This window comes from Mustela putorius, unplaced genomic scaffold (genome assembly GCF_011764305.1).
Source record: "Mustela putorius furo isolate JIRA1106 unplaced genomic scaffold, ASM1176430v1.1 tig00000788_pilon_pilon_pilon, whole genome shotgun sequence".
Taxonomy (NCBI): Eukaryota; Metazoa; Chordata; class Mammalia; order Carnivora; family Mustelidae; genus Mustela; species Mustela putorius.
In genome coordinates, this window is record NW_025421481.1 from 9852874 (window position 1) to 9880511 (window position 27638).

Sequence of the window (27638 nt, forward strand, 5' to 3'; positions counted from 1 at the left end):
TTACACTAACTAGAAATGGGTTTCTGGAAGTTCTAATAACGGAATAATACTATTTAAATCTATCCCTTCATTAAGTTTTTTAAGAAGGAGGCATAGGATCCAGAGAACTTCCAAATCATATTCACTTATTGTTCGTAAAATAAGAGCCAGACTTTATATTCAGTGTCAATTTGTATGTATAGGTTCAACTTTTCTTTTAGTAAACTAAAGTTTTGTTAAGTCACTTACATCATAGAGATAAGAAATCCACCTAACAAAATCTTACTGGAGGAGAGTAAGAATGTCTGATAAATGTGTACAAAGGAAAGCTCTCATTGGTACCTTTTCTATCTGTGTTTCTTCGGAGCAATCGATCCACTTGAGAAATGGCCTCTTCCCAGCAATTGTTGCTTGCCTGAACATGGGGCTGAATCAGCTTTAACTTCTGTTCTAGGATTTGATAAGATTCTGATACTAGTTCCTGTGTTTCTTTAGTACAAACAAGCTTTTCAAGTTCATCTTCAAGAATTATTACCCTAAGTAATAAAGAAAAACAGAAACAGATTTCTAAAATATTAAATGGAAAATGTCTAATTCACAAGGCCTATTTAAGAAATCAGCTTATAAGATGAAAAGTGTTTTGGAGATGGAAAGGGTAATGGTCGCCAACAATGTCTATGTACCTAATGGCATTTAACTGTATGACAAAAAATGGCTAAATGGTAAATTTAATGTTACGTGCATTTTACCACAATGTTTTCAAAAGCTCATAAAGGACATCACCTATTTATCCAACAATATTTCTTTTAAATATATGAGGCTTTTATGAGCTGAAAAGATAAATGAAGCTCATTTCATCCTTAACAGGAACCATAACTGAATCAGGGAAATTAGGCATATCTATGCAAGCATAATGTCATAACATATAAAGTTATAACAACATTTTATTTCCATTTTACAGATGAGGAATTAGGTCCAGGGAGTTGAAACTTGCCTAGCGTTAGACAGCTGGCAAGCTTTAAGTCCGGGCTGAATCTAAGCCCAAGAGTGTAATACCACAGAAAGATATAGACTGTGTTACAAGAATTCAGAAGAGGAGAAAAGTTGCTACTAGCTATGGGTACAGAGAGGGAACAACTGAGAAAAAGGTACTTTTGAGGAAGTACTGAAGGATGGACAAAATGTGAACATGTACAAAAGATAAGGAAGGTCATTCTAAACGGTACATGGGAAAAGGCATTCATGCAGTTTGTTTGGACTGTATAAAGGAGAGAGAAACAGAGAGAGAAAGGCAGACTATCATCAGGTTATAGCAAATCCTCTCAACAGAATGTTTCCTACAGACTTTAGTCCATGCTGCTATACTCTGAAACCAGTAAAGATGTGCAATTAGCGAAAGCACATACATGCCTCAGATACATTATTTTGATAGTGAGCCCTCTAGAGGCAGCGGGAACAAAGTGTTATTCTCTAGTGTACACAACTGGGAAGAACAAGGGACGAGTGAGGAGGAGGAGTGAAACACAAAACAGATGTTTAGATAACACTTTTAAAATTGTGTACAGTGGTGCTATAGAGCAAATCAGATATGGCTTGTGACTGGTATACTCTGTCTGAAAGATGACATATAGGACCATATACAGAAGATTCCATTTTTAAACAGGCGACATCCTTCCCATGCAAAGTCCATACCCTCTGCCAAGGCACCAAGCCCCTTTTTCATGTCCATCCAGTGTAGTCTCTTTCTTCCCTGAGCCATCTTCCCTTACTCTAATGCATTCTATTAAGTCCTGTGTAGTTCTGATTCTATTGCCAAAAATTAATTTTTAAAAAGATTTTATTTATTTATTTATTTGAGAGAGAGAGAGAGAGAGAGACAGTAAGAGTAAGAGAGGGAAAACAAGCAGGGGAAGTGGGACAGGGAGAAGCAAGCTTCCCACCAGGCAGGCCTGATGTGGGGCTTGATCCCAGGACCCTGGGATCATGACCTGAGCTGAAGGCAGTCACTTAATGACTGAGCCACTCAGGCACCCTGAAAAATTCTTTAGAGACTCTGGCTTTGCCCAATACAACCTTCCCACTGAAATGTTTTCTCTGACATTCACCCAACCTTTGTTGTCCCTTCTAGCAGAGATTGCCTTATCTCCCATATTCCCTGTGGGAGACAGGACTGAGTCAGGCTAGCATTCATTTATCTGTTTTCTGAGAACCACCGCTAGAGACCACTGGAACATCCCTGCCTCACAGCTCCTCAATTTCCACCCATGCCGTAGCTTTTATAGCCGCCTTATATACCGCAGACAGATGGGTAAAAATTTATTTTCTCAAAATGTTTTTCCTATCTTAATTTCTTGTTCATCATATCTTCCTTACTTCACTGAACTAGCCCTTTGATTTTAAGAAGACGTCAAATGCTTTTGACCTGTTTTTGTTGTTTGTTTTTATCTTACAAAACTGAGTTCTGACCTTCCTATTCTACTTCTTGCCTGGTATACAGGGTCAGGTCCATCAACTAAGATCTTATCAATTCATTAAATTCCATGACTTTTCTGATTACCAACACAACAGGAACCCAGCCCATTCATTTGATCCTGTCCTGTAAGTATATGTTACAGAAAAATGTCACTGGAATGACTGGATGCTACATTTGATCAAGGCAGAGTACCAATAACACCATGCAAAGTAAAAAATGAACAAATATAGGGGTGCCTGGGTGGCTCAGTTGGTTTAGCAACTGCCTTCAGCTCAAGTCATGACCCTGAAGTTCGGAGATCAAGTCCCGCATCTGGCTCCCAGCTCCATCGGGAGTCTGCTTCTCCCTCTAACCTTCTCCCCTCTCATGCTCTCTCTCAAATAAATAAAATCTCAAAAAAAACCTTTAACAAATATAGTCTATGGACCCTGACCTTTAATATTCAACTTGGGCCAAAAAGTTTGTCCTCTGTTGAGAAAATGTCCAAATCTGCTTTAATTTATTTTAAAAAAATATAATATATTATTCTTCTACTGAATATAACAATACCTCTTATAACTTGCTGTTCCAGTGCTGGCAGAGATTTTGCTCAGATTGCAGGGTCCAGTTAAGAGCCCTACTTAAAGAAGAGTTAGTTAAAACAAGCTCAATCTTTGTAAACATCTCCATTTCAGCTCTCAAAGAGAATGAACACCTGCTTTTGACCTATGTTTCTAGGTTTTCTGTTGAAATCAGACAAAGTGAAAACCGTATATGATTCCCCCAAATTATAGTACCTACAAATCATTCTCCATTCCTCACGCCGTATGTCTCAATTTTGCTGCTTCTTTCTAGCTAAGACACAAGCCAGCAACCACAATGGCTGATCATGGAGACATCTTCTTATTTGGCTTCAAAACTTACTCATTCAGTAACGCTTTCAGATGGAGCTGTAAGCTGCGTACTGCTGTGTGAACATTATTCAGTTCTCTTGACTTCTGCTGAGTTTTCGATAAACGCTGGGGTACTGACTGGTGCTGAGTTTCAAAGTACCGATAAAACTCATAGCTGCGCTTAAGCTCTTCCAAGCAGGCAGAATGAGCATGAGGTAGACCTTGAGTCACATCAGATAAAATACGATGAGGCAAAAGTGCTGGAGTCAGTAAGGGCCCAGGAGGTGAATTAGCTGTAGAAAGTAATAGGGCTAACCGTCTGAAGAACTCTGAACTCTGTGCCACCCAGAGTTGAAACAAAACCTAAAAAGGAAAAGGAACTACATCAATTCAAAAAAAAAAATTGGTCAAAATTCAAAACAAACTACAAATTTGTTTATCTTAACTTCTGGTTAAATTTCTTACTTTATCATAAGATATGAATATAGGTGAGCTTGAACTAATCCTGAAGATTAGTCAAGAATGTCAGATCAAATTATGTAGTCATGGCATGTTGGAACTTCTAGTACGAATATAACATGTAACACCAGTATATACTTTTATTTTTTTTTAAAGATTTTATCTACTTATTTGAAAGACGGAGATCACAAGTAGGCAGAAAGGCAGGCAGAGAGAGAGGAAGGGAAGCAGGCTCCCCACTGAGCAGAAAGCCCGATGTGGGGCTTGATCCCAGGACCCTGGGATCATGACTTGAGCTGAAGGCAGAGGCTTTAACCCACTGAGCCACCCAGGCGCCCCACTAGTATATACTTTAGAACAATTCTATCCCGGAAAAGAAGTGTTGATAACAAGATACATCTATCAGAAGTGAATATTCCTTGATGAATTACTTGAACATTTTACACAAAGTAGAAAAGGAGAAAGCAGGAATAATGGACCTACAGAAGTCCAAAGAAATGAGTCAGTGATACATCCAGAATTTAGGGTTCAAAATTATACCATTTTCAGCCTATGAAATAGCTAAGAGATAACATAAAAATCAGTCTAGAGTATTCATACTTGAAGGGTTGGCATGAAAAACTGCAAAACCCATTCTTGAGATACAAAGAATCAACAAAGGATTTCTCTATATGTAGTCCTGTTCAACATGGGGACTATGAGGACAATATCCCACAAATAAACAAATACATGAGGAAGCAATCTAATATGAGAGTTAGCAGACAACAAAAAGATAATTGAATACTTTGGATAATTCTGATTTCAATTTTTCATAACCATGAAAGTGGACATTACTCAGACTGCTTTATAAAATGAACTTTAAGTTATACAGATAATGATTTAAGATAATTTAATATAAACCCCTCTTACTACTAACTTATTTTTTAAAATTGAGCAAGGTCAAATTTCTAAACTGCTAAATACACACTGTCTAGGAATTCTTGAATTTATATAAGCAGCTGACCTCACAAGTCTTCTTATTTAACCATTAAATTTTGGGACCACAATGATTTTCTTTAGTCCTTCATTTGATCATTCAGCATATTCTTGGGCACCTAGATGTGCCAGGCACTGTTCTAGGTGCTGATAATACACCAGAATATAAAAGTGAAAAAAATCCCTTTCTTTCTTTCTTTCTTTCTTTTTTTTTTTAAGATTTTATTTATCTCTACAGAGACAGAGAGAGAGACAGTGAGAGTAGGATCACGAGCAGGGGGAGTGGGAGAGGGGGAAGCAGGCTCCTGCCAAACAGGGACCCTGATGCAGGGCTGGATCCCAGGACCCTGGGATTATGACCTGAGCCAAAGGCAGATACTTAATGACTGAGTCACCCAGGTGCCCCCTTTTTAAAAAAAGATTTTACTTATTTATTTGACAGGCAGAGATCACAAGTAGGCAGAGAGGCAGGCAGAGAGAGAGAGAGAGAGAGGAGGAGGAGGAAGCAGGCTCCCTGCTGAGCAGAGAGCCCGATGCGGAGCTCGATCCCAAGACCCTGGGATCATGACCTGAGCCAAAGGCAGACGTTTAACAAATGAGCCACCCAGGTGCCCCTAAAAGTCCCTTTCTTACTGGAACTTCTATTCGGGAGGCAGGGGGAGCAAAAGATTCTAACAAGTAAAAGACAGTTTCTCGGCTGATGAGTTATGAGAAAAAATACAGCAGAGAAGGGGAATAGTGAATGCATGTTTATGTGTGTATACCTGGGGGTTAGAAAAGGGAAAGGCAGAAGGAGGGAAAGATGGGGTGGCCAGGAATGTTTCTAACCAAGTGTCATCTAGAAGGAATTGAGCCATGGGATTACCATCAGGGAAGAGAATTACAGGGAGCAGGGGGGGTTCAAGTACAAAGTCCTGTAGTGGGAATATATAGTACTTGGCACATCTGAAGAACAGCAAGGTCAGTGGGGCTGGTACAGTAAGTAAGGGACAGCATGGTAAGCGATGAAGTCCCTGAAATAACTGGCTTTTACTCTAAGAAAAATGGGGAGCCACTGAAGGATTCTCAGCAGAAGAGTTCTATGATCTCAGTCATGCTCCAGTCAGAAGGATACTAAAATAATCCAGCTGGGAGTTAATGGTAGCTTATATGACAGTGGTTAGTAGTTAAGAGGTGAGCAGTAGTGAGACTCTGGATATCAAGAACACAGAACCAACAGAATCTCTTGATAGATTGTTTATGAGAGGAAAAGTGTTATCTAAGATGATTCCAGAGTTTTGGACCACAGCAACTGAAAGAATCTAGTTGGCAGAGCTTACCACCACTTTTAAAAAGACTACTTATTGAATCACCGCCATATTCTCTGATTAAACCAAAACTAAGAAATATGCGTCCCCCCCCCCCCCATTTGCTGTTTGGATAGGAAAGTGGCTCTGGTTAACCATCGCTTATGGGCAAACAGGAAATTCTGATTTAAAGCATTTTCACAAAATGTGGATTTATTTTTTAAAGCAGGAAATACACTATTTTATAATGATGAAAAAACTAGTTAAAAATGTGAAAAAGGAAAAAGAGAGACAAGGACTCTATACTAAATATTTTTAGTATTTAGGGCACAGTGAGGAGGTAGCTTTTCTTTCCAAAGGTACATCACTTGCTCAGTTTTCCTGACAGAAGATATGTGAACACTAAAATCTAAATCCAAAGGATATTTTCTTTATAGGACATGATGAAAATCACAAAGGAAAACAAAAGGCACTGATATATTTGTAAACCACCTTTCACTACATTTTTAAAAAAAGCTTTAATTAATGTTGCTCTTTAGAGAGAGAAATTTCCTTTAAATTTAACTTACTTTTAACTTAAAATTTCCTTTAAAATTTAACTTACAAAATCCATTTTTAAATTCTTTATCTGGATACAATGGCAATAATAAAAGGTGGCAAACATAATTTTTGAACATCACAGAAATTTTCAGTGGTTTATAAACTCCAGAGACATCAAGATAAAGCTTCTTGCAGAGGTTGGTACCTCTGCAATCCTGGTAATAACACAACACAATCATTGAGTTTGGTTATAGATTACTTATGTGTTAAGATAAAGCAAAAGTCAAAGAACTAAAGTTAGTCTAATTTGTAAAACAACTTCATTGAGCAAAAAGGATTTAGCTACAACTAGCATCTTTCACAGAAGTAGAATTACTGATTCAAAGAACATGATTTTTAAGGCTTTTTGTATGTCAAATTGCATTTTTTAAAAAAGAAGATTTTATTTATTTGCGAGAAAGTGAGCATGAGTTGGCGGGGTGGAGTGAGAGGCAGAAGAAGACTCCCCACTGAGCACGGAGCCCAACACGGGGCTAATCCCGGGACCCCGAGATGATGATCCGAGCCAAAGTCAGATGCTTCACTGACTGAGCCACCCAGGCGCCCCTTTATTAAATGGCATTCTGAACAACTTTAGGGAACTAAAGTAAGTAAGTAAGAAAATTATCACAGCAGCCTAGGTAAGAAATGATGAGGGCTACAATGAAGATGGTAGGAAGGGCTATAGAATGGATGGTTTTAAACATTTTCAAGGTCAAACAGACATAAGAATCTACAGACAAACTGGATACAAGGGATAAAAGCTCAGATAAGAAGGCTGGTATCCAGGTTTCTAGCTTAGTAAGTTGCGTGGTGCCACTTATTGATATGGGTTAGAATGAGGGTAAGAATAAGTCAAGAAAAATTTCAAGTAACAGTAAAGATTAAAAAAAAAAAACAAAAGAATTAGAACATTTATGTGACTCTGGACATTTTAAAGATGTAGAGACTGATGCAGTCTCAAAACAAAAATGGATCTTGGTATCTATGCTGTCAACTACACTTGCACCGATTTCATGGTATCAGGTGAAGTTCTGAAGATTAGAAACTAAGAAACATCTAAGTGGAGTTTGCTAAATACTGAAAAAGAATCTAAAGACTCACTATTTAAAACCACTACTAGAATCTCACCAAACACATGGTTTTTGTAACTTGCTTTATTTTGTTTCTTCCATCTTACAATTTTTCTACCATCCATTCCAAAGAATGTACCATAAATCATTATCAATCTTATATTACTGAACTTCTGTTTCCAATATTTGCTGTTTGGGGAATATCATGAACATACTTTGAGTATATTCTGATTACTCAGATAAATCTTTAAGCTTAAGATTACTGAAGAGTACATACCTTTCTGAAGACTGGTATTAACTGCTCAAATGAACGAATTTGTACTATTACTAGTATGTGAGGTCTCTCTGCTCATAGATAATAAATATTATCAACTTTTAATATCCTTGGCAAAATGTCTACTTACTACTAATGAGACCGAAAGTTTTATCATATTTATTGGCCATTTCTATCCCTTCCTTTGTGCAGCCAGTCCATGCACCCGCCCTATCTTGTCTAGGTTTTACACACCATAGTGCTCTTTACTATGTAGAGAGAATTATATCTACTTTTGTTAAAAACCATTGCAATTCTTTTCACTTAGAAGTTTCTTTTTTTTTAGAAGTTTAATTCTTATATAGTCAAATATATTCTTTTTTTATTTTTTATTTTTATTAACATATATTATTTGCCCCAGGGGTACAGGTCTGTGAATCACCAGGCTTACACATTTCACAGCACTCACCATAGCACGTACCCTCCCCAATGTCCATAACGCAGCCATACTACCTCTACCCCTACCCGCCAGCAACCCTCAGTTTGTTTTGTGAGATTAAGAGTCTCTTATGGTTTGTCTCCCTCCCAATCCCATCTTGTTTCATTTTTTTTCCTTCTCTTCCCCCACAACCCCCTGCCCTGCCTCTCAAAATCCTTACAGCAGAGAGATCATATGATAATTGTCTTTCTCTGATTGGTCAAATACATTCTTTTATGCATATTTTTCCAAGGGAAGATATAGATCTTTTAAGTTCTTTATCCAAGTTTGTTAAAACAAGTAGTCATAAAATCATTCATATTTAATGTAAATTCACTTATCTATAAACTCTGACTTAAGGCGAGAAAATCTTATAGTAAGAATTTTAAGTATTTTTGATATCAAAATATAAATATCTCCTCATTCAATCTTAACAATGCTCTCAACTTTTAAAGACAGCTTCCCCAGCATCAAGAAGGCTACTATGATGATGTTATTCAGCAAACAATAAAAAGGAACAAGTGGTGTACCCCTGGGGATAAAAATATATGTTTATAAAAAATAAAAAATTAAAAAAAAAAAAAAAAAAGGAACAAGTGGACCATTTATGTTCATACAGCACAAGTGCAATCCAAGAGTATCTAGCTTTTGCTCAGCCCTTTCGTTGCACAGATAGAGTACCTTCAAAGCAGGGAGGCTGAAGCCATCTGTGAGGTTATGTGCTTCCTCTTCTGAAATTTGCTCTTCACTAAGTCCCAGGCCCAGCTCCTTAAAAGGCACCACACAGATGTAGTTGGTTACATTGTCACTCTCAGAGTTCAGGGGGTAGGTTAAATTAGGTTAAGGCAATCAACAAAGCCTTTCATTAAAAAATATAAAGGGTACAGTGAAACCATCCAAAATTACCTTTACTAATCTTTATTCTGAACTTTGAGTGGAGGTGATGAATGTCCATTAAAAAAAAAAATCTTAAAATCTACTATTTTGGGGCATCTGGGTGGCTTAGCAGTTAAGCATCTGCCTTTGGCTCAGGTCATGATCCCAGGGTCCTAGAATCAACCCTCACATCAGGCTCTCTGCTCAGCGGGAAGCCAGCTTCTCCCTCTCCCACCTCCTCTGCTTGTGTTCCCTCTCTAGTTCTCTCTCTGTCAAATAAATAAGTAAAATCTTGAAAAAAAAAAATCTATTAACATACCTCAGGTATCTTATAGGATACTTGTGAATAAAGTATCTTTATCTTTATATCTATCTAAAGAATTAAAAGTTCAACTCTTCACAAGTGCTAAAGTACTAACTTAATTATTTTTGACAAGTACCCTTTGAAACTGTGTTATGTACTTTATCGTATCATGGCTCAGTACCACAGTAAAGAGATCTCTCTTCCTCCCAGTGTGCACACTGCAGAACATCATTAGCACTAAGCCTGTTCTATCTCAAGTAGTTCAACACAGACTACCGTTCTGTTTCTGCTTTCCTCTTCCTCGGGGGCATCTATCAATTTACTATGAGATTTTATTCCCCCGTCAATAGTTTTTGTTTTGTTTTTTAATATAAGGGGTAAGGGAGGGACAGAGGGAGAAAGAATCTTAAGTAGACTCCAAGGCTCGACACCCAGCATGGAGCCTGATGTGGGGCCTGATCTAACCCTAGGATCATGACCTGAGCTGAAATCAAGAGTCAGATGCTGAACCAACTGAGGCACCCCCCCCTTCAACAGTTTTTGTAAAGACTTATTTCCATATAATTCATGATACTGAACTATTTTTGTATTTCCAGCGTACTCTTATCTGCTCAAACATAGAATAGTATTTTAATATAGTGCTATAGTCAATCTATATATATTCTATTCAAGTATTTTGTATCTCCATCTGTGAATCTGGCCTAGTTTTAATTCTTTATAATTTGTGTTTTGGTATTGCAATTATAGAAACTTCATAAATAAAATGAAGTAGGGGAGGCTTTCTAGCCTTTTCTATGATCTAAAATAGTTTTTTGGAAAACTATAAAACCATCTGGGCCTGATAGTTAAAATTTTTTTATTCATTTCATTTTTGAACATGTAATATATCCACAGGATCAAAATTCACAAGATATAAAAAGCCCATAAGGTATTAAGAGGTATAGTAAAAACTACTTCCTACCCCCTGTCCCTTAGTCACATCATTCCCCTAGCCAAAGGCGAAAGCAATCACTGTTATTAGTGTCCCTCAAGATATTTTTGTGCATCTTTCAAGATACTTTATGCAAAAATAAAAGCAAATCCAAATATAAATGTGTATGTGTGGATATATGTATATATGTACAATGAACACACTCATTTATTCCCTATATATATCTCCCACATATATCTATAGTCTTACACACACACACACACAATCCCTGTTATGCACAAATGGAAGCATAGTGTAAAGAGTGCTCTGTACACTTCCTTTTTTTTCAACATGATTTGGATATCATTCCACAGTAGTACATCAAGAACTTTATCATTTTTTATAGCTGCAAAATTTCCATTGTTTACCTATAACCAGTTGTGTTGTTTTTTAAATGGAGTATTTTTTAATCATATACCTAATCTCTTTTAAGTTTTTTAATTCTTCCTAGGTCAGTTTTGAATATTTGTATTTTGAAAAGAAATTATCCATTTCCTTCCACATTTTCAAAGTTGCTGTCACAAAGTTGTATGTATTATCTCGTTATAATTATTTTAATTTCTTCCATATCTATGGTTACAGCTCTGTTCCGATTACTAATTTTATATATTTCTCCTCTTTTTACTTTGATCAGACACGTGAGGGCTTATACTTATTGGTCTTTTCAAGGAAATAGTTGTTGGCTTCTTTTTTATTTTAGTTCCCTATGGTTTTTGTGTGGTAAATATGTTCTGGTCTCTGCCTACCTCTGAATCTTATCCCATACTTCCCAACTTACTCTGCTCTAGTCATGATGGCTGTCTTGCATTATATGCTCCAATCACGCTAAAATAATTCCTGCCACAGATCTTTACACTCCCTGCTCCATCAGACTGGAACAAGATCTTTCCCCTCATTCAAATATCATATTAAATGTTAACTCTTTAGGAAGGCCTGATTGTAGGAGACGATGATCCAATCGAAAGCCATAGCCCACCAATCACTCTCTATCCTACTCAACTGGGGTTTTTTGCTTTGTAACAGATATGCAAAAATCTCATCTGTTCACTTTATATTTATTATCTCATTCACTAGAAGGCAAGAGCCATGAGTACAAGGATCTTGTCTGTCTTGTTCACTGCTAGGTTTCTATTATACAAAAAAATGACTGGCATAGGAAACTCATAAATTTGCCATCATTGTTAAGCTATTCCTTCTCACTCCCTTAACCCTCACTGAACTGTAAGTACGCTGAGGCAGGGACCATGCCTATTCCGTGTACCATCATAAACCCAGGGGCTGGCATATTGCTTGGCACTGAGTTTATTCTCAATAAATATTAACTGAATGAGTAGCTACTTGAAGTTCACATGCCACACTACCATATCCCTATTTCTTTCAGTATCTTTGCTTCATTCTACTTGGAATGCAGACTATTATTATCCTCAAGGCCAATTCATTGAAAGCATTCTCTGACCCTGCTGGCCAAGTACATTGTCCTGCTATGCTGGAAGGCACCCTGGGCACTTGTATTATGAATACCAGTTTATCTACTGAATATACTAAAAGTCTTTAAAAGTAGGTTATATAAGTTTTTACTCTATCTTTGTAACACATAGCAGGCAGGTATTTAGGCAGAGGGGAAACTGAATGGACAAGTTCATGACTAAAATTTCCAAAGTAGTACAATTTGGTACAGTTAAAAAATATATAGAGAGAAAGATTTCAAGTCATTAGTCCTAGAGTTAAGACACAATTTCACCTCTTACTAGTTATGTCACATCAAACAAATCACACAAAGTGGAGAGTTTACTTAGTTTTCCTCCTAAAATGAAGACAAGAAGATCTACCTGTAAGGGTATATATAAAGATATATTCAAGCACTTCAAGCATTATATTTATCAGTGCTATAGCATCCAAAATACTGAAGGTACATGTAGTATTTTTGCATTCCATTTACTCATAATTTAAATGACCTATAAATCTTAACTGAAATAAAGACCGTATACACCTTTATTTCCTGATTAACAGAACTAATTTCCTGATGTAGTAAAGTGAAGTGACAGACTTACTGCCCTGCAGTCCAAGTGTTTATTATATACAAGACACTGTCTAAGCACTTCAGATGCACTAACTCATTTGATGTCAACAAAAACAGAGTCAGGAAGAGTATTTTGTTACTGCCCCCCCCCCCTTTTTTTTTTTTTGGTCAGAGAGAGGGAGCACAGGCAGACAGAGTGGCAGGGAGAGGCAGAGGGAGAAGCAGGCTTCCCGTGGAGCAAGGAGCATGATGCAGGACTCAATCCCAAGACGCTGGGATCGTGACCAGAGCTGAAGGCAGCCGCTCAACCAACTGAGCCACCCAGGTGTCCCTGTTACTGCCATTTTAAAAATGAATAAAGCAAGGTACAGAAAGTTGAGAAACTTGCTTAAGGTCACCTAGGCAGTAAGTGATACAGCCAAAATTTAAACTTAGCCAATCTGACTTGAGAGCCTCTGTTTATTTGAAAGGGGAAGGATTTCCTGTTACCAGTTTATTTCCATGTCGTGACGCAAATTTGCCCGGTCCAGCAGCTTTTAAAAATGTCAGACCTAGCAAAACCAGATTCTTCTGACTTTATTCTTTGGACCAGTAATGGTAGGGCCTTCAAGTTTTTTCCTTGTTGAAACTGAGCCACATGGGACCAGAAAAACTTTCTTCCTGTCTGTTATTGTTATTCCCCCTAGAATGCATTTCCAGTTTTAAAACAGAAATGATGTTTACTTCACTTTACTAGCTTCAAAATAGGCAATCTCAGTTTACACTTAACTTTCACAGGATGCAACTACACTATCTATATCCATGACTCTGGAAGCATATTTATTCATACATATAGACAGAAAAGGATATTTTTTCAGCATATATAGGGTAGCTAGCCTTGCTGCTTGAAAGTTGGCTCTTACAGTTCTGTAGACAGCTTTCCGAAGACCGATGAGATGCTGACTGGGATGCTGTCCAGCTTTATTAAATGGGCAAGCAGCACTGACCCTGTCAAGCAAACTTGAAAAGTAAAATGTGATACAACTGTACAGGTGTCCTAAAGTTATTGTTTCCTAAATCCACAATTCTATTAAACTTAGAAAAAAAATCCTTTTTTGTGGTTTCTATTAGAAAACGATTGTAAATATCCCAACTCAGGTCTCATAAACAGCCATTTCCCTAATATAGCTATTGCCACCAAAGAAAACACAAATGAAAAATTAAATCTCAAAGAGTAAAGGCTTCTTTTGATATGGGGAAATAATAAATTATAGTCAAAATATAGTAGAAATGTAGGAATACTTATGTAAGACATTGCACTTTTTTGACACACTCCACTTGCTAAAATATACTAAATCAGTTTTCAAGACCTCTATCTATAATAAGTATGAAAGCCTTAATTACAAATATTTTTACATTCTTAATATGCATTTATGTATGTTTATCAATCATATTTTTGGTCACTTGTACAGAACAATCAAATACTGTTTAGAAATACATTCTGTACATTTCATAAAAGTAGGGTGAAATGACTTACCCACCTGCTGCCACTGGCACTTACCTACTCAAAATGAAGTAGGGGACGCAGAGAGATAACAGGACCAGTGGCCAACAGGGGAATGCAAGTAGAAAGGCAAAGGAAGGGTTACTAGGTAGTAGCGTAGCTACTCTCAAAACTACTCAAGCGGAAGCACACTTCATAGCACTTTCCAAAAGATAAATGGGGAGTACCTATTTGCAACAATGATGTATAATATACCATGCTTTTATGAATGAAATGAAAAATAATTACATATTACACAGCTATTGGATAATAGTTTTTTCACCTAACCAGTAACCTCTCCCAGTAGAAAACAAAATACTGGAATTTATAAGTGTCTCAGACTATAACGACAAATTTGCAAAACAAGACATCTAACTCAAAACTCTTAAAACAGTAAACCAAACTAAAATATATTCAGACATTAAAAATTTATTTTTAAAAAAAGAGGACCACGACTGATAGGCTTATTTTAAATTAATAAAACGAGGCAAAGAAGAATGGTTAAATTCTTTGCTAGAGAGGACAAATTGAGGCAAACAAAAGAAGACACGTTTTCAGCATACAGCACTATGGTGTGAATTTCTGTTTACTAATAAATCAGTTTAAAAGATAAAAATATTTCTAAAAAAGTTATGATTCAAGATACGTTATCCCTCATAATTTTTCTCAATCAATTAGCCAGTTAGAAACAAGTAAAACGATTTTTGCCAACATTTCTTTTGCTTGCCTGCATATCAATGCATAGAAGTCATAATCTAGAAGTCAATCATGTCTAGCTGGCCCATTTTAGCTCTTCATGCCAATTCTATACATAATTCTATAACGTAAGTTGGAAAATGACAAAATGCACAGAAAACCCTTTACATGTCTAAGCATTAATTGGGCACATAACCGTTTTGCTTAACAAGTCTTCTCAATGAAATACTGTGCAAGTCAAAATGAAAAGGAGCTATTTCTTAGTGTTGTTTTTAACTTTTTAAAATCAATATGTTCCAACAAATAACAAAGTATTTGTTATGCTCTACCAAAAAGTGGACTTTAACTACAATATGAAGGGCAAAAATTAACAGAGAACTATCACATTTTGAATTGAACAAAAAGAGAAGTTATAAAATCTCTCTCATGGCTTGGGATTGTTTAAACACTGTTCTAGAACGCAACAGAGAGAAGAATGATATCACTATTAGAGATTCTTCCACTTCCCTGTTTCGTGATTGTCCACATACAGCTTTTCCGTCAGGACTGTTTAAGTTATTCTTAATAAGCATGGCAGAGTGAAGAACGAGTTGACTACCCAAGGTTCTTCTGCTCTCCCTTTTCGTGATTTTCCAGATATAAGTAATTAAGAGTAATAATTATTCTTCACCATATACTTGCTCTCTCCCGCCTACAGATTACAAAGGTTATATGAGTTAAATAAATGGTTAATTATACTACAGTACAACTCTCATTTGTTAGTGGTTAGCAGGCAGCCTAGTGGAATGGAAACAGCTCTAGAGTCAGGTGGAATGGATCTGAACATTTGCACCACCACAGGTAATTGTATGCTTTGAGTTATATGCAAAATTACTTAGCACAGTACTTGGAACATAAATGGTGCTTAAGAAATACAACGACCCTCTTAATAACAGAATAAATATCCTATAATTCTGGTAGCTTAATATTTAAGACTAGACTAAAGATAAAGATAAAATTAAATATTCACCAGACTAGACTGGTGAATATTTAATTTCCTGTGAGAATGTGAAACATCATTATTTGCATGATATTCTTAGAATATTAGTGCTATAATATCTGCTAACATTTACTAAAGAATATTATTAATGCATGGCATAATTTTTCAAAATGAATTCAAGTCCAATACATGTATCATTTAAATTGAGGGAAGAGAGCATCTAGCAGAAAGTAAACAAACATTTGTTGGGTAACTTTGCATGCTAGGTTCAAATTTAGGCTCTCTCTCTATATTATCTCATAAAATAATCACGTTAACAGAGAAATAATCATAATTGCCAAAGCTCTTTGGTTTCTCAAAGTAGATAAGCAGAATAATACTACATATTAAATCCAGCACCTAATGTATTTGTTCCTTCACAGTTAAGCGACTTCAGTAAATGCCTAAGAAAAACCTACTTTTTTCTAAAAATGCGGCACAGAGCTGAAAATAGTTAATAAGTACTCTAATTTATAACTATGTAATAGAAAAGAATTATTTAAAAAATAAAATGAAAAATGAACTCACAGTGTAAATCCTCTGGAAATGACTTCAGTTTCTTGAATGAGACGTAAAGCTTTTCTCACAAGGTTGGTAAAAGCTCGGCTATTTGTTGCTGTATCTTCTAAATGGACATTGTGTTTTTTTAGAGTTACTTGTAGTTTGGCTGTCCTCCATAATCTCAAAGCTCTTACGATCAGAAAAATAAACAGAATCACTCCCCATACCAGCCAGGAAGATGCAATCCACGAAGTGGGAAGCATAATGAGCAAACTAATGAAGGCAAACAGCACTGAGACATCCCTATAACAGAGAAACCAAGAAAATGATACCCATCAGACTAGAGAAAGATGTGTTAGTAATTTAGGTTTACTAAAATAGATAAAATTCTAGCTTCTTTGTAAAGTGTGACTTTAAAAAAATGACAATTAAACAAGTAATGTGAAATAGTTTAAAAATATTTAGCAAAAAAACATTGGTGCTTAGGTATTAAAATCTCAGCTGAGTTTAGGTAAAAGACATAAGTAATAGGTATCTTCAGAAATGACTTTTTAAAAAAAAGATACGGATTCTTCTAACCTAAAAACAAAGTAGAGTTTAAAATCCAATCTTACAAATCTAAAAGTAAAAATAATTTTTATTAATTTTTAATATTAAAGTACATTTTAATATTGTCATGAGTTCTTATCCCAAAGTCAGATACTAATTATTTGCGCAGAAATTAACATCTCAAGAAAATATAAGTATTTTTCCAATAGAAATCATATATACCCGAGTAATTGTTTCAGCAAAGTCATCTAATTTTATATAATCATTACCATAAATCTGGAATATACATACTTACCACAGCCCATAATATGCACAAACTTTGTACTTCTTACATTGCTTTAAGTAAAAATCTATATGAAAATTTTCTTTCTCTAGGTTAATTACAAATCTACAGACTAAAATACATCTGTTAAGTGATGAAAGCTTTGATTAAAAAATGTATATAAGAAAGAAGTGGCTATAGGAAGATGTCTGATGATGTCTTAAAAAAAAAAAATCAACAATACCTGAGGACAGTTATAATCAAATTACAAAGAAAGTCACATGTAGGAATGCTTCCTAAGAAACATCTAATTTCTTAGGAAATTCCTAATTTCTCTTGGAATTCTTTACTTTCATATGATGCTGGTAAAATCAAAGCAAAATCTCACCATATACTTTCATGCATTAATAGCAAAGTCTTAAAGTATTTACAGGCCTCAGAGTTGCCTAATCACATCTGTGCCTAAAGGAAACTTGAGAGTTAAAGCTGTAAAATTCTTAAAACCCTGGTTCCTTCTAGCAGCGCTTTGCCATCCTTTATTTGTAAAGGGTAAGATGCTTTACTTCATCATGATGCTGAGTGACTACAGATTTGAAAGGCGTATTTTGCTACCTGTTACAATATGAAGCATTTGTCAACGTGACAGGAAAAACAGTTAAATTCAGAAATTTGAGGCCACTGTTATGTACCTACCTATATAACTTGAATAATTCAAGTAATGATTTTGTTTACTGAATAAACACATACCTTAATAGGAGAAGACATGAACAGTTCTGTATATACAATCCCTTTTTGCTGTTCTTTCTAAAAACATGTCCTGGAACTTCTGCATTACATCCAAATACTTCAAGTAGTCGAAAAGTTTTAGGACTGAATTGTCATTCTATTCTTTATGGCTTCTCGGTCAACAAAGCAAGAATTGACTGTTTACCTCCATGTCCCATCCTATTTTTGATGTTTCTACAATGAGGTTTTTTTTTTTTTTTTTAAGATTTTATTTATTTTATAGAAAGAGACACAGTGAGAGAGGGAACACAAGCAGGGGAGTGGAAGAGGAAGAAGCAGGCCTCTGGCCAAGCAGGGAGCTAGTGTGGGGCTCCACCCCAGGACTCTGGGATCATGACCTGAGCGGAAGGCAGGTGCTTAACAACTGAGCCACTCAGGCACCCGTACAATGCATTTAAGTTATAATCTATTAATTTTAAAGATACATAAAAAACTAAGACTGCATACACACATGTGTATAGATACATGGGTAAGAGAGATCCTTGAGGCACATCTTATACCTGCTTGTTGGGTTATAAAACACAGAATTAGTTATACTGAATTTAAAATGTCTAACAAGCAGATTTTCTTCCAGCTTCACTTTAAATAGTATTTACTTTAGAAGGGTACTTTTTTTTTAAACCTCTGGGGTATCATTACATTAATTACAATGTTAAAATGCATGGAAAGTTTATAATATCTTTACAATGGAGAACATCATGATGGATTTCCTCTGCTAGTACCATATATGTAAGCAAGATAGATGTTTTCAGGACAGTACCAAATATTAGGGGTTGCCAGGGAGCAAAGTGTTGGAAGGTGTCCATTTTCCTGTTGTTGAGGTTGCCCTGCAGACAGGATACTGGGATCAAGTAGCTCAATCAGCTCCACATCCTCTTGTAACAGGACTTCCTGTTGCAGGATGGTATGTAGTGAGTCAAGTCGGAATCCAATATCCTTGCCATTAAAAAACCGGAAGAGAGGAATTATTACATACATAATTTTGTATTAAATGCTAAGCTCCTAATGTGCTAACAAAATTTTGGGTATTTATTTTCAGTATAACATCCAAGAAGAAGATGTAGCGGTTCAATCTATCTTTAGTATAATGGATGGGGTTTTAGTTTCACCGTAAATGTGAAACAATAAAGACTGAGTTGGATGTTACTGAGCCATCAGATGTGAAATACAAATTGTTAATAAAGAAATATGAAGTAACTAAAAAGACTAATAAACCTGTCTAGTTAAGCCCAATTAATTCGGTTTTTGGAACAGAGCATGGAAACTATAATTCTGTAACCTCAGACGCTGTCCCTGGATACTGGAACAATATAGCCAGAACAGTAAGAATTACATCAGTAGGATCCAGGCCTTCTACAAACGGACATTTGGGTATTAAAAACAAAACACTGAAGAATAGAATACAAAACCACACTAGTAAGTGCATAGCACTTTATAGTTTACAAAATGCTTTCACATATACTAGCTCATTTATTCCTTCCTCTTTTCCTTCTATCTATCAAAAAATATTATACACATATACACACCCCCCCCACCATGCTTGAAACCAAGGGCATGAACAATGAGAATAACATACAAGTCTCTACTCTTGAAGAGTTCACAGTTCAATGAAGAGGACTGAAAAGTAAACACTTACAACATAATGTGCAGAGAAGTGCAATGAGGCATACCTGGGTCATTATGAAAATGGCACAGAGGAACCAAAACTTGTAATGAAGTCAGAGAAAGGAAAAGAGGTGATGCCTGAGCTGAGTCTTAAAGTATGAACAAGAACTGACCAGAGGAAACAGCTGGAAGAGAGGGGTGGGAAGAACAAAAGCCTCTTTAGACCTTCTTGCTTTTAGTTTTACACAGAGTATACATGGTAAAAAGATGAGAGTTGAGGGGCACCTGGCTGGCTCAGTAGTGGGAGCATGAAACTCTTGATTTCAGGGTTAGGAGTTTCAGCTCCATGCTGAGGGTAGAGATTACTTAAACAGATAAATTAAAAAAAAAAAAAAAAAGATGAGAGAGGAAGTAGGAATATTACAGTACACAGGGTAACTTTCACAGTAACCCCCATGATGTACATTTTCATAACCCTCTCTGTTCTACAGAGGAGAAAACTAAAGTCCAAAGAGATTAAGTAATTTTCCAGAATTCTGATTTCAAATCCCAAGTCTCTGGTAATCAATTATACTTTCCTATATAGAGTCTGCTGTATGAGAAAATTTGAAGTTTTACTATGCATTAAATTTAAGAACAGAATGATCCTATTTTAAGATAAATAAAGAGAACTTTTGATGGACAAGGCCTTTAGCTATTAAAGTAAAACCAGCTAGGTCTAGGGTTGGAGGACAATGGGTTTGCTCTTGTAGCCAGTTCATCATTCCCACACAAGCGCCTGCCTGCCCCACCTAAGCTGATCATAATGGGGACTGAACAGGAATGCAGTGACCTGTATATCCAACCATGAGTGTCCTCCTGATTGTGCATTATACATCACTTTTAGAGAAGGAGAAGAATGTTCTTCATTAATACCAGTCCTATATTGATATATTTATTGACTTTTTTCTTCTTTTTTTAAAGAAAGCTCTACACTCAGGGGCACCTGGGTGGATCAGTCGGTTAAGCGTCTGCCTTGGGTTTGGGTCATGACCCTATGGTCCTGGAAGCCCCGCACTGAGCCTTGCATGGGGCTCCCTAGTCAGCCTAGAGTGTGCTTCTCCCTCTGCCCCCAACCTGTGCTCATGTTTGCATACTCTCTCAGAAATAAAATCTTTAAAAATAAGTAAATAGGGCACCTGGGTGGCTCAGTGGGTTAAAGCCTCTGCCTTCAGCTCAGGTCATGATTCCAGGGTCCTGGGATCGAGCCCCGCATGGGGCTCTCTGCTTAGCGGGGAGTCTGCTTTCCCCTCTCTCTCTGCCTGCCTCTCTGCCTACTTGTGATCTCTCTCCCTCTGTCAAATGAATAAATTAAAATATATATATTTTTTTAAAAAATTAAAATAAGTAAATAAAGTTTTTTTTTTTTTTAAAAGGATCTATGCCCAATGTGGGGCTTGAACTCACAACCCCAAGATCAAGAGTCATATAATCTACCGACTGAGCCAGCCTAGCACCCCTTTATTCCTTTTAATTATCTATTATTTCTTGTCTTTTTGATACCAGCCATTCTGAGAGGTGTAAGATTATATCTCATTGTGGTTTTGATTTGCATTTCTCTGATGATTAAGGATGCCAAACATACAAATAAACTTGAAAGTGACAAGACATTCTAAATAACTAATGCAGTATTACCTAGTAACCTGACTGCCTCGACACAGGAAGAATTTGATTTATATTCTACTCATTATAGCTATAAAATTAAGTCAGATTAAACTGATGAATTAAAATTTTTTTAAGAACAAATTCTAGGGACACCTGGGTGGCTCAGTTGGTTAAGCAGCTGCCTTCAGCTCAGGTCATGATCCCAGGGTCCTGGGATCGAGTCCCACATCGGGCTCCTTGCTCGGCAGGGAGCCTGCTTCTTCCTCTGCCTCTCTGTCTGCCTATGCTCACTCACTCTCTCTCCCTCTATCTCTGACAAATAAAAAAAAAAAAAAAAAAAAAAAAATCTTAAAAAAAAAGAACAAATTCTAAAGCTTCTTTTATTAGTTTGACAGAGATCACAAGTAGGCAGAGAGAGAGAGAGAGAGAAAGAAGGAAGCAGTCTCCCCGCCGAGCAGAGAGCCCAATGCAGGACTCGATCCCAGGACCTTGGGATCATGACCTGAGCCGAAGGCAGAGGCTTTAACCCACTGAGCCACCCAGGTGCCCCTAAGAACAAATTCTAAAATTGTATATTTGCAATATGGCAATCAAATTAGTGGAAAAATACACACCTGCTAATATTAAGAAACATCTCGCAATAGCCCTATTTGGACTCTGGTCCAAGTCTCAAATAAATGAAGATATTTAAAAAGGACTAATTCTGGGGCACCTGAGTGGCTCAGTAGGTTAAGCCTCTGCCTTCCACTCAGGTCATGATCTCAGAGTCCTGGGTTCGAGCCCCGCATGGGACTCCCTGCTCAGTGGGAAGTTTCCTTGTCCCTCTTGCTCTGTCCCTCCCCCTCTTCTTATGCTTGTGCACGCCCTCTCTCTCTAATAAATAAAATCTTTAAAAAAAAAAAAAGGACTAATTCTGATTGACTACATATTAGTAGGTACCATCTGTATGGCTGGGTGCTCTGTGTTAGGAGGTATACCATTTGAACTCTGACTCACCCTCAAGAAGTCTCAGTGCCAAGATGTCATTAGTCCCCAGATTTATATCCTGGTTCTACATCTTAAGTTAAAAATGTCTCTGTTTCAGTTTCCTCATCTGCAAAGTGAGGATAAAAATAGTACCTATTTCCTAGGGTTGTTGTGAGAATTAAGTAAGTCAATATTTATAAAATACTAAGTGTCTGGTGCACAGTAAACATTTACATAGTAGACACTATGTAAGTGTAAGCTGTTAATATTGTTAGTACACATGAAATAATTAAAATACAATAAAGAAAAGGACACATAATAGAATACAAAACCTACAAAGCATAGCACAGATAATTATTACTACGCTGTTGAAGAAAACAAGAGATCCAATAGGCTGAAGTTTGGGGGAAAGGCCTTGAGGAAGAGCTAGAGCTGCCTATTGAAAAGACTGCAATAAAAGAAAAAGTGGAAAGAATTATACTACAGTATAATAGTACAAACACATGCAGAATAGATATGGAATAAAAGAAAAGGAAGACTGAGTTGGCTGATGAAAATATTGGCTAGAAAGGTAGTTTAGGGCCAAATTATGCTGATTCTTTCTGTTGAAGTGATGAACTTGATTCAATGGGTAAAAGGAATCTTTAAGGATCTAAATGGAATAATGGTATGAGAAGATAACTCAGAAGATTTCTACCTGTATGGAATGAAAGAGTATGAGAAGCACAACTAAAGAATAGAGATTTCTGTTTTTACCCCTACGGATGGAGATGGGAACTATTCAGGTATCAATATATTTCAATGATCTTATATATTTTTTTAACATATTGTGTTGTTTCATAAAGCTGATGAGGACCAAATGAGATAACATGTGTGAAAGCACTTTACAGGCTAACGAGTGCTTAAAAAGTGCTAATACCTCTACCATTATAGTTGTTATAAAATAACCTTTTTTTAATCTTTAAGAAGTACTACTTCAATAAGGAATAATGGCAAAGGTTCAGCTATCATGAAGCAACTGCCGTAGTTTTATAAAAGGCAAGAGGGACTGGTTGAGTATCTGTATAGCCAACAAAATTTTAAATATGTCGTGGTCAAGGGAAAAGTCAAGCATCTCATTCCAGAAGCCACAGGGTAATTCCTTGTTCCATTACTAGTAAATGACTTCTTTGGTATGTACTTCTTACAGTTCTCTATAATATACGCACAAAAAGGATGCATATAGAAACTGGTACTTTACAGTGAAACATGTGGCCAGTGACAAAGGACCAAGAATGAAAAGATCAGGACTATGCCAACCACGACTAAACCACAGAAAAATGTATACGGATCCATATACCTTACCACAGTCCTAGTATCACTGAAGAATGAGGATGGCTCCACCTGGATAGAGATGATATTCTACGTAGATGACAAGATACTTCATTGACCTTCTCAACATACCTACAAAGATGAAACCCTGAACAGAGAACTTGCCCATTTGGATTGCTAAAAAAGTAATTTTAGTCAGTCAACACAAAACAATACTCAAGCTAGAGAGGTAGTATGTAACAATGGAGAGCCTAGGCTTTGAAACAGGAGACCTGAGTTCAAATTCTAACTCTATCACTTTCTCGTTGAACATTTTTTTAACAATTCACTTCATAAGTATTCTTAAACCAAACTGAACTGTCTGAATCTCAGGCTTTCCAATAGGTAAAATGCACTAAACCTTATGGTGTTTGGATTACCAAATCAAAATGTGAAAGCACTTTGTAAACATCTCTTTATAAATGGTAATTTGCAAGAATGATAATCATCATCTTCAGGTCATAGGCCAGCAGAGGATCCAGAAATCTGCTTACTTGTGACTTGATTACTCCTTCTGAGATCCATGAGAACTTCCTAACTTTAATTTTTTAGCTATACTACCTGGATTTTGCATTGCTTAGGATGTACAAAGTTGAAGCACTTCCTCTTGGGGGTCAGAGGTCAAACACCAGATTTATTACTGTAGACAGAATAGGGCGGGGAAAAAAAAGCAAGCCTCACAGGAATCAGAAAGACTCTTAATGGTCACAATTCCAAGTCTTGGGAGTACATTTTACATATGAAGTTGCCAGAGAATGATAGATTAATGATAAATGAATTAGGGGAGGGGGGAACCACTTTGATTTTGTCCAAACTTTGCTCCTAATGAAAATGGAGAAGATCTCACTAACAGATATATTTCCTTCCTATAGAGAGAGGAATACTTGTCAACGGAGGAAGAAGACAGCAGGAAATTGGTAACCTAACAGAGGTATCAAAAACTACCAGAATATTCTATTCTAAATGGCTAATAACCTCCTGGGAGTCCTAAGAAATACTACTAATAAATTCTAATTCAAATATCCACAATTATTGAAGGATTTGTTGGTTTTTTTTTTTTTTTTTTTTAGGTGATACCAACAAACTTCATTAACACTTCCTGAAGCAGGCAGTTTTCTTTCAGAGAACTGCCCAGAATTTCTATTTAGTATTAATCACTGCCCAAAACAGTGGCAAAACAAATTGTGATTCAATAGATTCTGTCAGTAAACTGGAGCCCTGAAAACTGACAAAAAGAAGTAGAGCAAACACTTACCAGCTTGTGAAGTAAGTCATCTTTCTTATTATACTGATAGAAAATCCAACTTTTGATGGTTTCAGCCACTTTTAACAGGATGCCTTGCTGAAGGAGATGAACAACATTGTATAGGATTTATTAAACTACACCCAAACAGCAGAAAAACTCCAAATAACTTATTTCTAATTAATCAGAATTTTTATTAGAAAAAGGGAGGGGAAAAAAATCATCTAGGTTATATCCTTTGTCAATATGTCTCATCCTCCTTAGTAATTCCCAGATTTACTTGCATATCAGAAGTACCTGGAGATTTTAGTTAGAAATATTCTTGGGTCCCCAAACTATAGGTTCAGATTAATTTAAAATTAAGTTTTGAATGAGACCTGAAAGCAAATTTTTGAAAGAGCACTCAGAAGTTATCCCGATGTAGCCCATTTATTGGGTACACTCTATATTAGCTATGTCAAGATGATGATAGTATGTACTTCAAAATGAAAACCATAAGATGCTCCAAGTTCTCAAATACTAAGTACATTTCATTCCACAATGCTAAGGTAGAAAGACATTTTAATCAATTTTAGAAAAAGTATCTCATACTGAAATAAAAGTTATATTACTGAATCAACCAAAAATTCAAAATTACCTTAATGTTAATAGCCCATTTCCATGCTAGTAAATGGTGTTTACATTCATTGAGTGGTTACTATATCCCGGGTACTGAAAAAGGGTCATAGGAACAATGATGAATACACGTAACTGTTGTTTTCAAGAACTTAGCATAGAAGAGATGGTATAAATAATTACAAATCAATGTAAAGTCTGGGAAGTGTGGGAAAAGAGGTCAAGAGGTGCTAACACTGAAGCTATGCCCTAACAGATAAGCAGGAATATAACAAAGGAGGGAAGAACATTCTGGGCAAAAGAACAGGATGAAGAAAGGAGACAGCCATGGAGCATGTCAGTGGCATGGTGGCATAGTCTGGGACATGCTGAGACACAAGGGAAGAAGGGGATGATAATGACCACTGAGAGAGGTTTTAAAGGACTTTGATCTTATATGCCCTAATAGTTTAGACTTTATCTTATAGGCTGTGAGGAGCCACCAAAGACTTTTAAGAAGGAAATGAAACAATAAAAATCAGCATTTAAGAAAAATAACTGGCTACAGTGCAGAGGCAATACTGGCAGGAAATGACTGTAGCCAAGAAGCCTGATTAGGAGGATATTTAACAGTCCAGCTAAATAATGAAAAAGGCCTCAAGTAGGGTAGCAAAAAAATAGTGATGGTATGAGAAGGTTGGATTTTAGAGACAAAATAAGTTCACTTGATATATCATTTAGTGACCAAATTAATGTGGGAGTCATGGAAGGAATATCTTATTTGTTTTATTCAGATGAATCTTGAGTTTCCTGGGGACACAGGTCAGGTGAAAATGTTTAGCAAATGTCCAAAACTCAGTGAAGACAGAGAATACACATAAGTGGCCAATGACGGCAAAAAAGTCGATGAGATCACTCAGAAAAATAGACCAAGCAGAGAAGAGGCCTTATGCTCAAACTTTATGGAAGGAACATTTAAGAATAACCACAGGAAAACGAACTAGAAAAATATACAAAGAATGAATATTCACGACGAGAACCCCAGTAAAAGTACTCAATAAGTACTTCACAATAACATTAAAAAATAAAAGTTAAAAAAAATAAATAAATAAAGTTAAGGGCGATTAAGGCTAACAACAGTTTGATCACGATCTTATATAAAAACTTTGCTTTCCAAAGAAAATAACTGGTACTTCACTGCTTTAACAAAACTTCGGGGGCAATTATGAAAATATATCCCTGGAGAAGGAACTAAATAATACAACAAATCTTTCTAAAATTTAGCTGTCCCAGATTTAGAAAAACTCCATTTTAAGAAAATATAGCTCATACAATTGAAATGTGTACTATGAAAACCAAAGGAACTTTCTAGACATGTGGTAATTTCGAAAAACATTCTCTAGCTATTTCTCAATTTCTGAGGACTAGTAAATCTTAAACTCTCATTTTATTTATTTATAAATTAATAACACTTCTATATGTAAAAACACCTATCATAAATGAAAAGGATTAAATACCTGTAAAACTCAACTTTGAACAACAAAAAACAGCCATTGCCCATATCCTGCCTAAGACTATCCCTTGGCCCATTCTTTCCCTTTGGTTGCCAAGTAATCTCAAATCCAAGTTTTAATCTATAAATAACCTATTAGCTATATCCTTCAGTTTTGCTTTCAAAACTCTCCCTAGGAACATTCACATTTGAAAGGAGCAGAGAAGAAAAAGTTTAAGTTCAGAGGACAACAAACTTGTTCTGATCCATGTAAGCTCTAACTCTCTAATTCCTACCCTGTAAGTATCAGTTAAAAAAACATTTCTCTAGTATTTATTCTACTCTTGCAAATGGGCCCAGCTTGGTTACCTCACATTATAGAGATTTTTCTAAGAAGAGGAGAAAAGAGAACTCCTTCCCTCTCTATCACCACAGAGTAAACAACTAATTGAAAATTTTAAAAGCTTCCTCCCAAAAATAATGATGTCTTGTAATAAAATACTGATTAGACTAGAATGTTCAAGAAATGAGGTAATCTGGTTTATTTTTTCTATTAAATTAGAATTCCTTTTGTTAAAACTCAAATGTACTGGAATTTTTTATTTTATTTTATTAAATATAGCTAATAGAACATAAACAAATCTAGTAAATGCATTTTGCAGACCCTAATTAGTGGATATTCTGCCAGTATCTTAGCCTCACAGTGTTTTATAGCAACTGAGATATTTATTGCATAAGAGGATACTGCATATATATAAAGGGCGTCACAAACTGAGGTAAATATACCCACTCCATCACAGATCCTTAAAATTG

At 36.2% G+C, this 27638-nt stretch overlaps 1 protein-coding gene across 6 annotated transcripts in view; it reads right to left on the reverse strand.

The window, feature by feature from the left end:
* The window catches only part of VEZT (vezatin, adherens junctions transmembrane protein), a 69441-nt gene that overhangs the window by 14296 nt on the left and 27507 nt on the right, over positions 1 to 27638 (reverse strand). For 2 of the 6 annotated variants that reach the window (XM_045084830.1, XM_045084831.1), the window contains exons 3-9: positions 24752 to 24838; positions 18692 to 18867; positions 16362 to 16637; positions 13447 to 13596; positions 9109 to 9256; positions 3356 to 3687; positions 322 to 515 (exon numbers count right to left, since the gene is read on the reverse strand). In XM_045084830.1, the coding sequence (XP_044940765.1) occupies positions 322 to 515; positions 3356 to 3687; positions 9109 to 9256; positions 13447 to 13596; positions 16362 to 16637; positions 18692 to 18867; positions 24752 to 24838 (1363 nt within the window). The remainder of the gene's footprint in view (positions 1 to 321; positions 516 to 3355; positions 3688 to 9108; positions 9257 to 13446; positions 13597 to 16361; positions 16638 to 18691; positions 18868 to 24751; positions 24839 to 27638) is intronic. The other 4 variants (XM_045084829.1, XM_004748527.3, XM_045084828.1 and 1 more) reach the window with 4 other exon arrangements.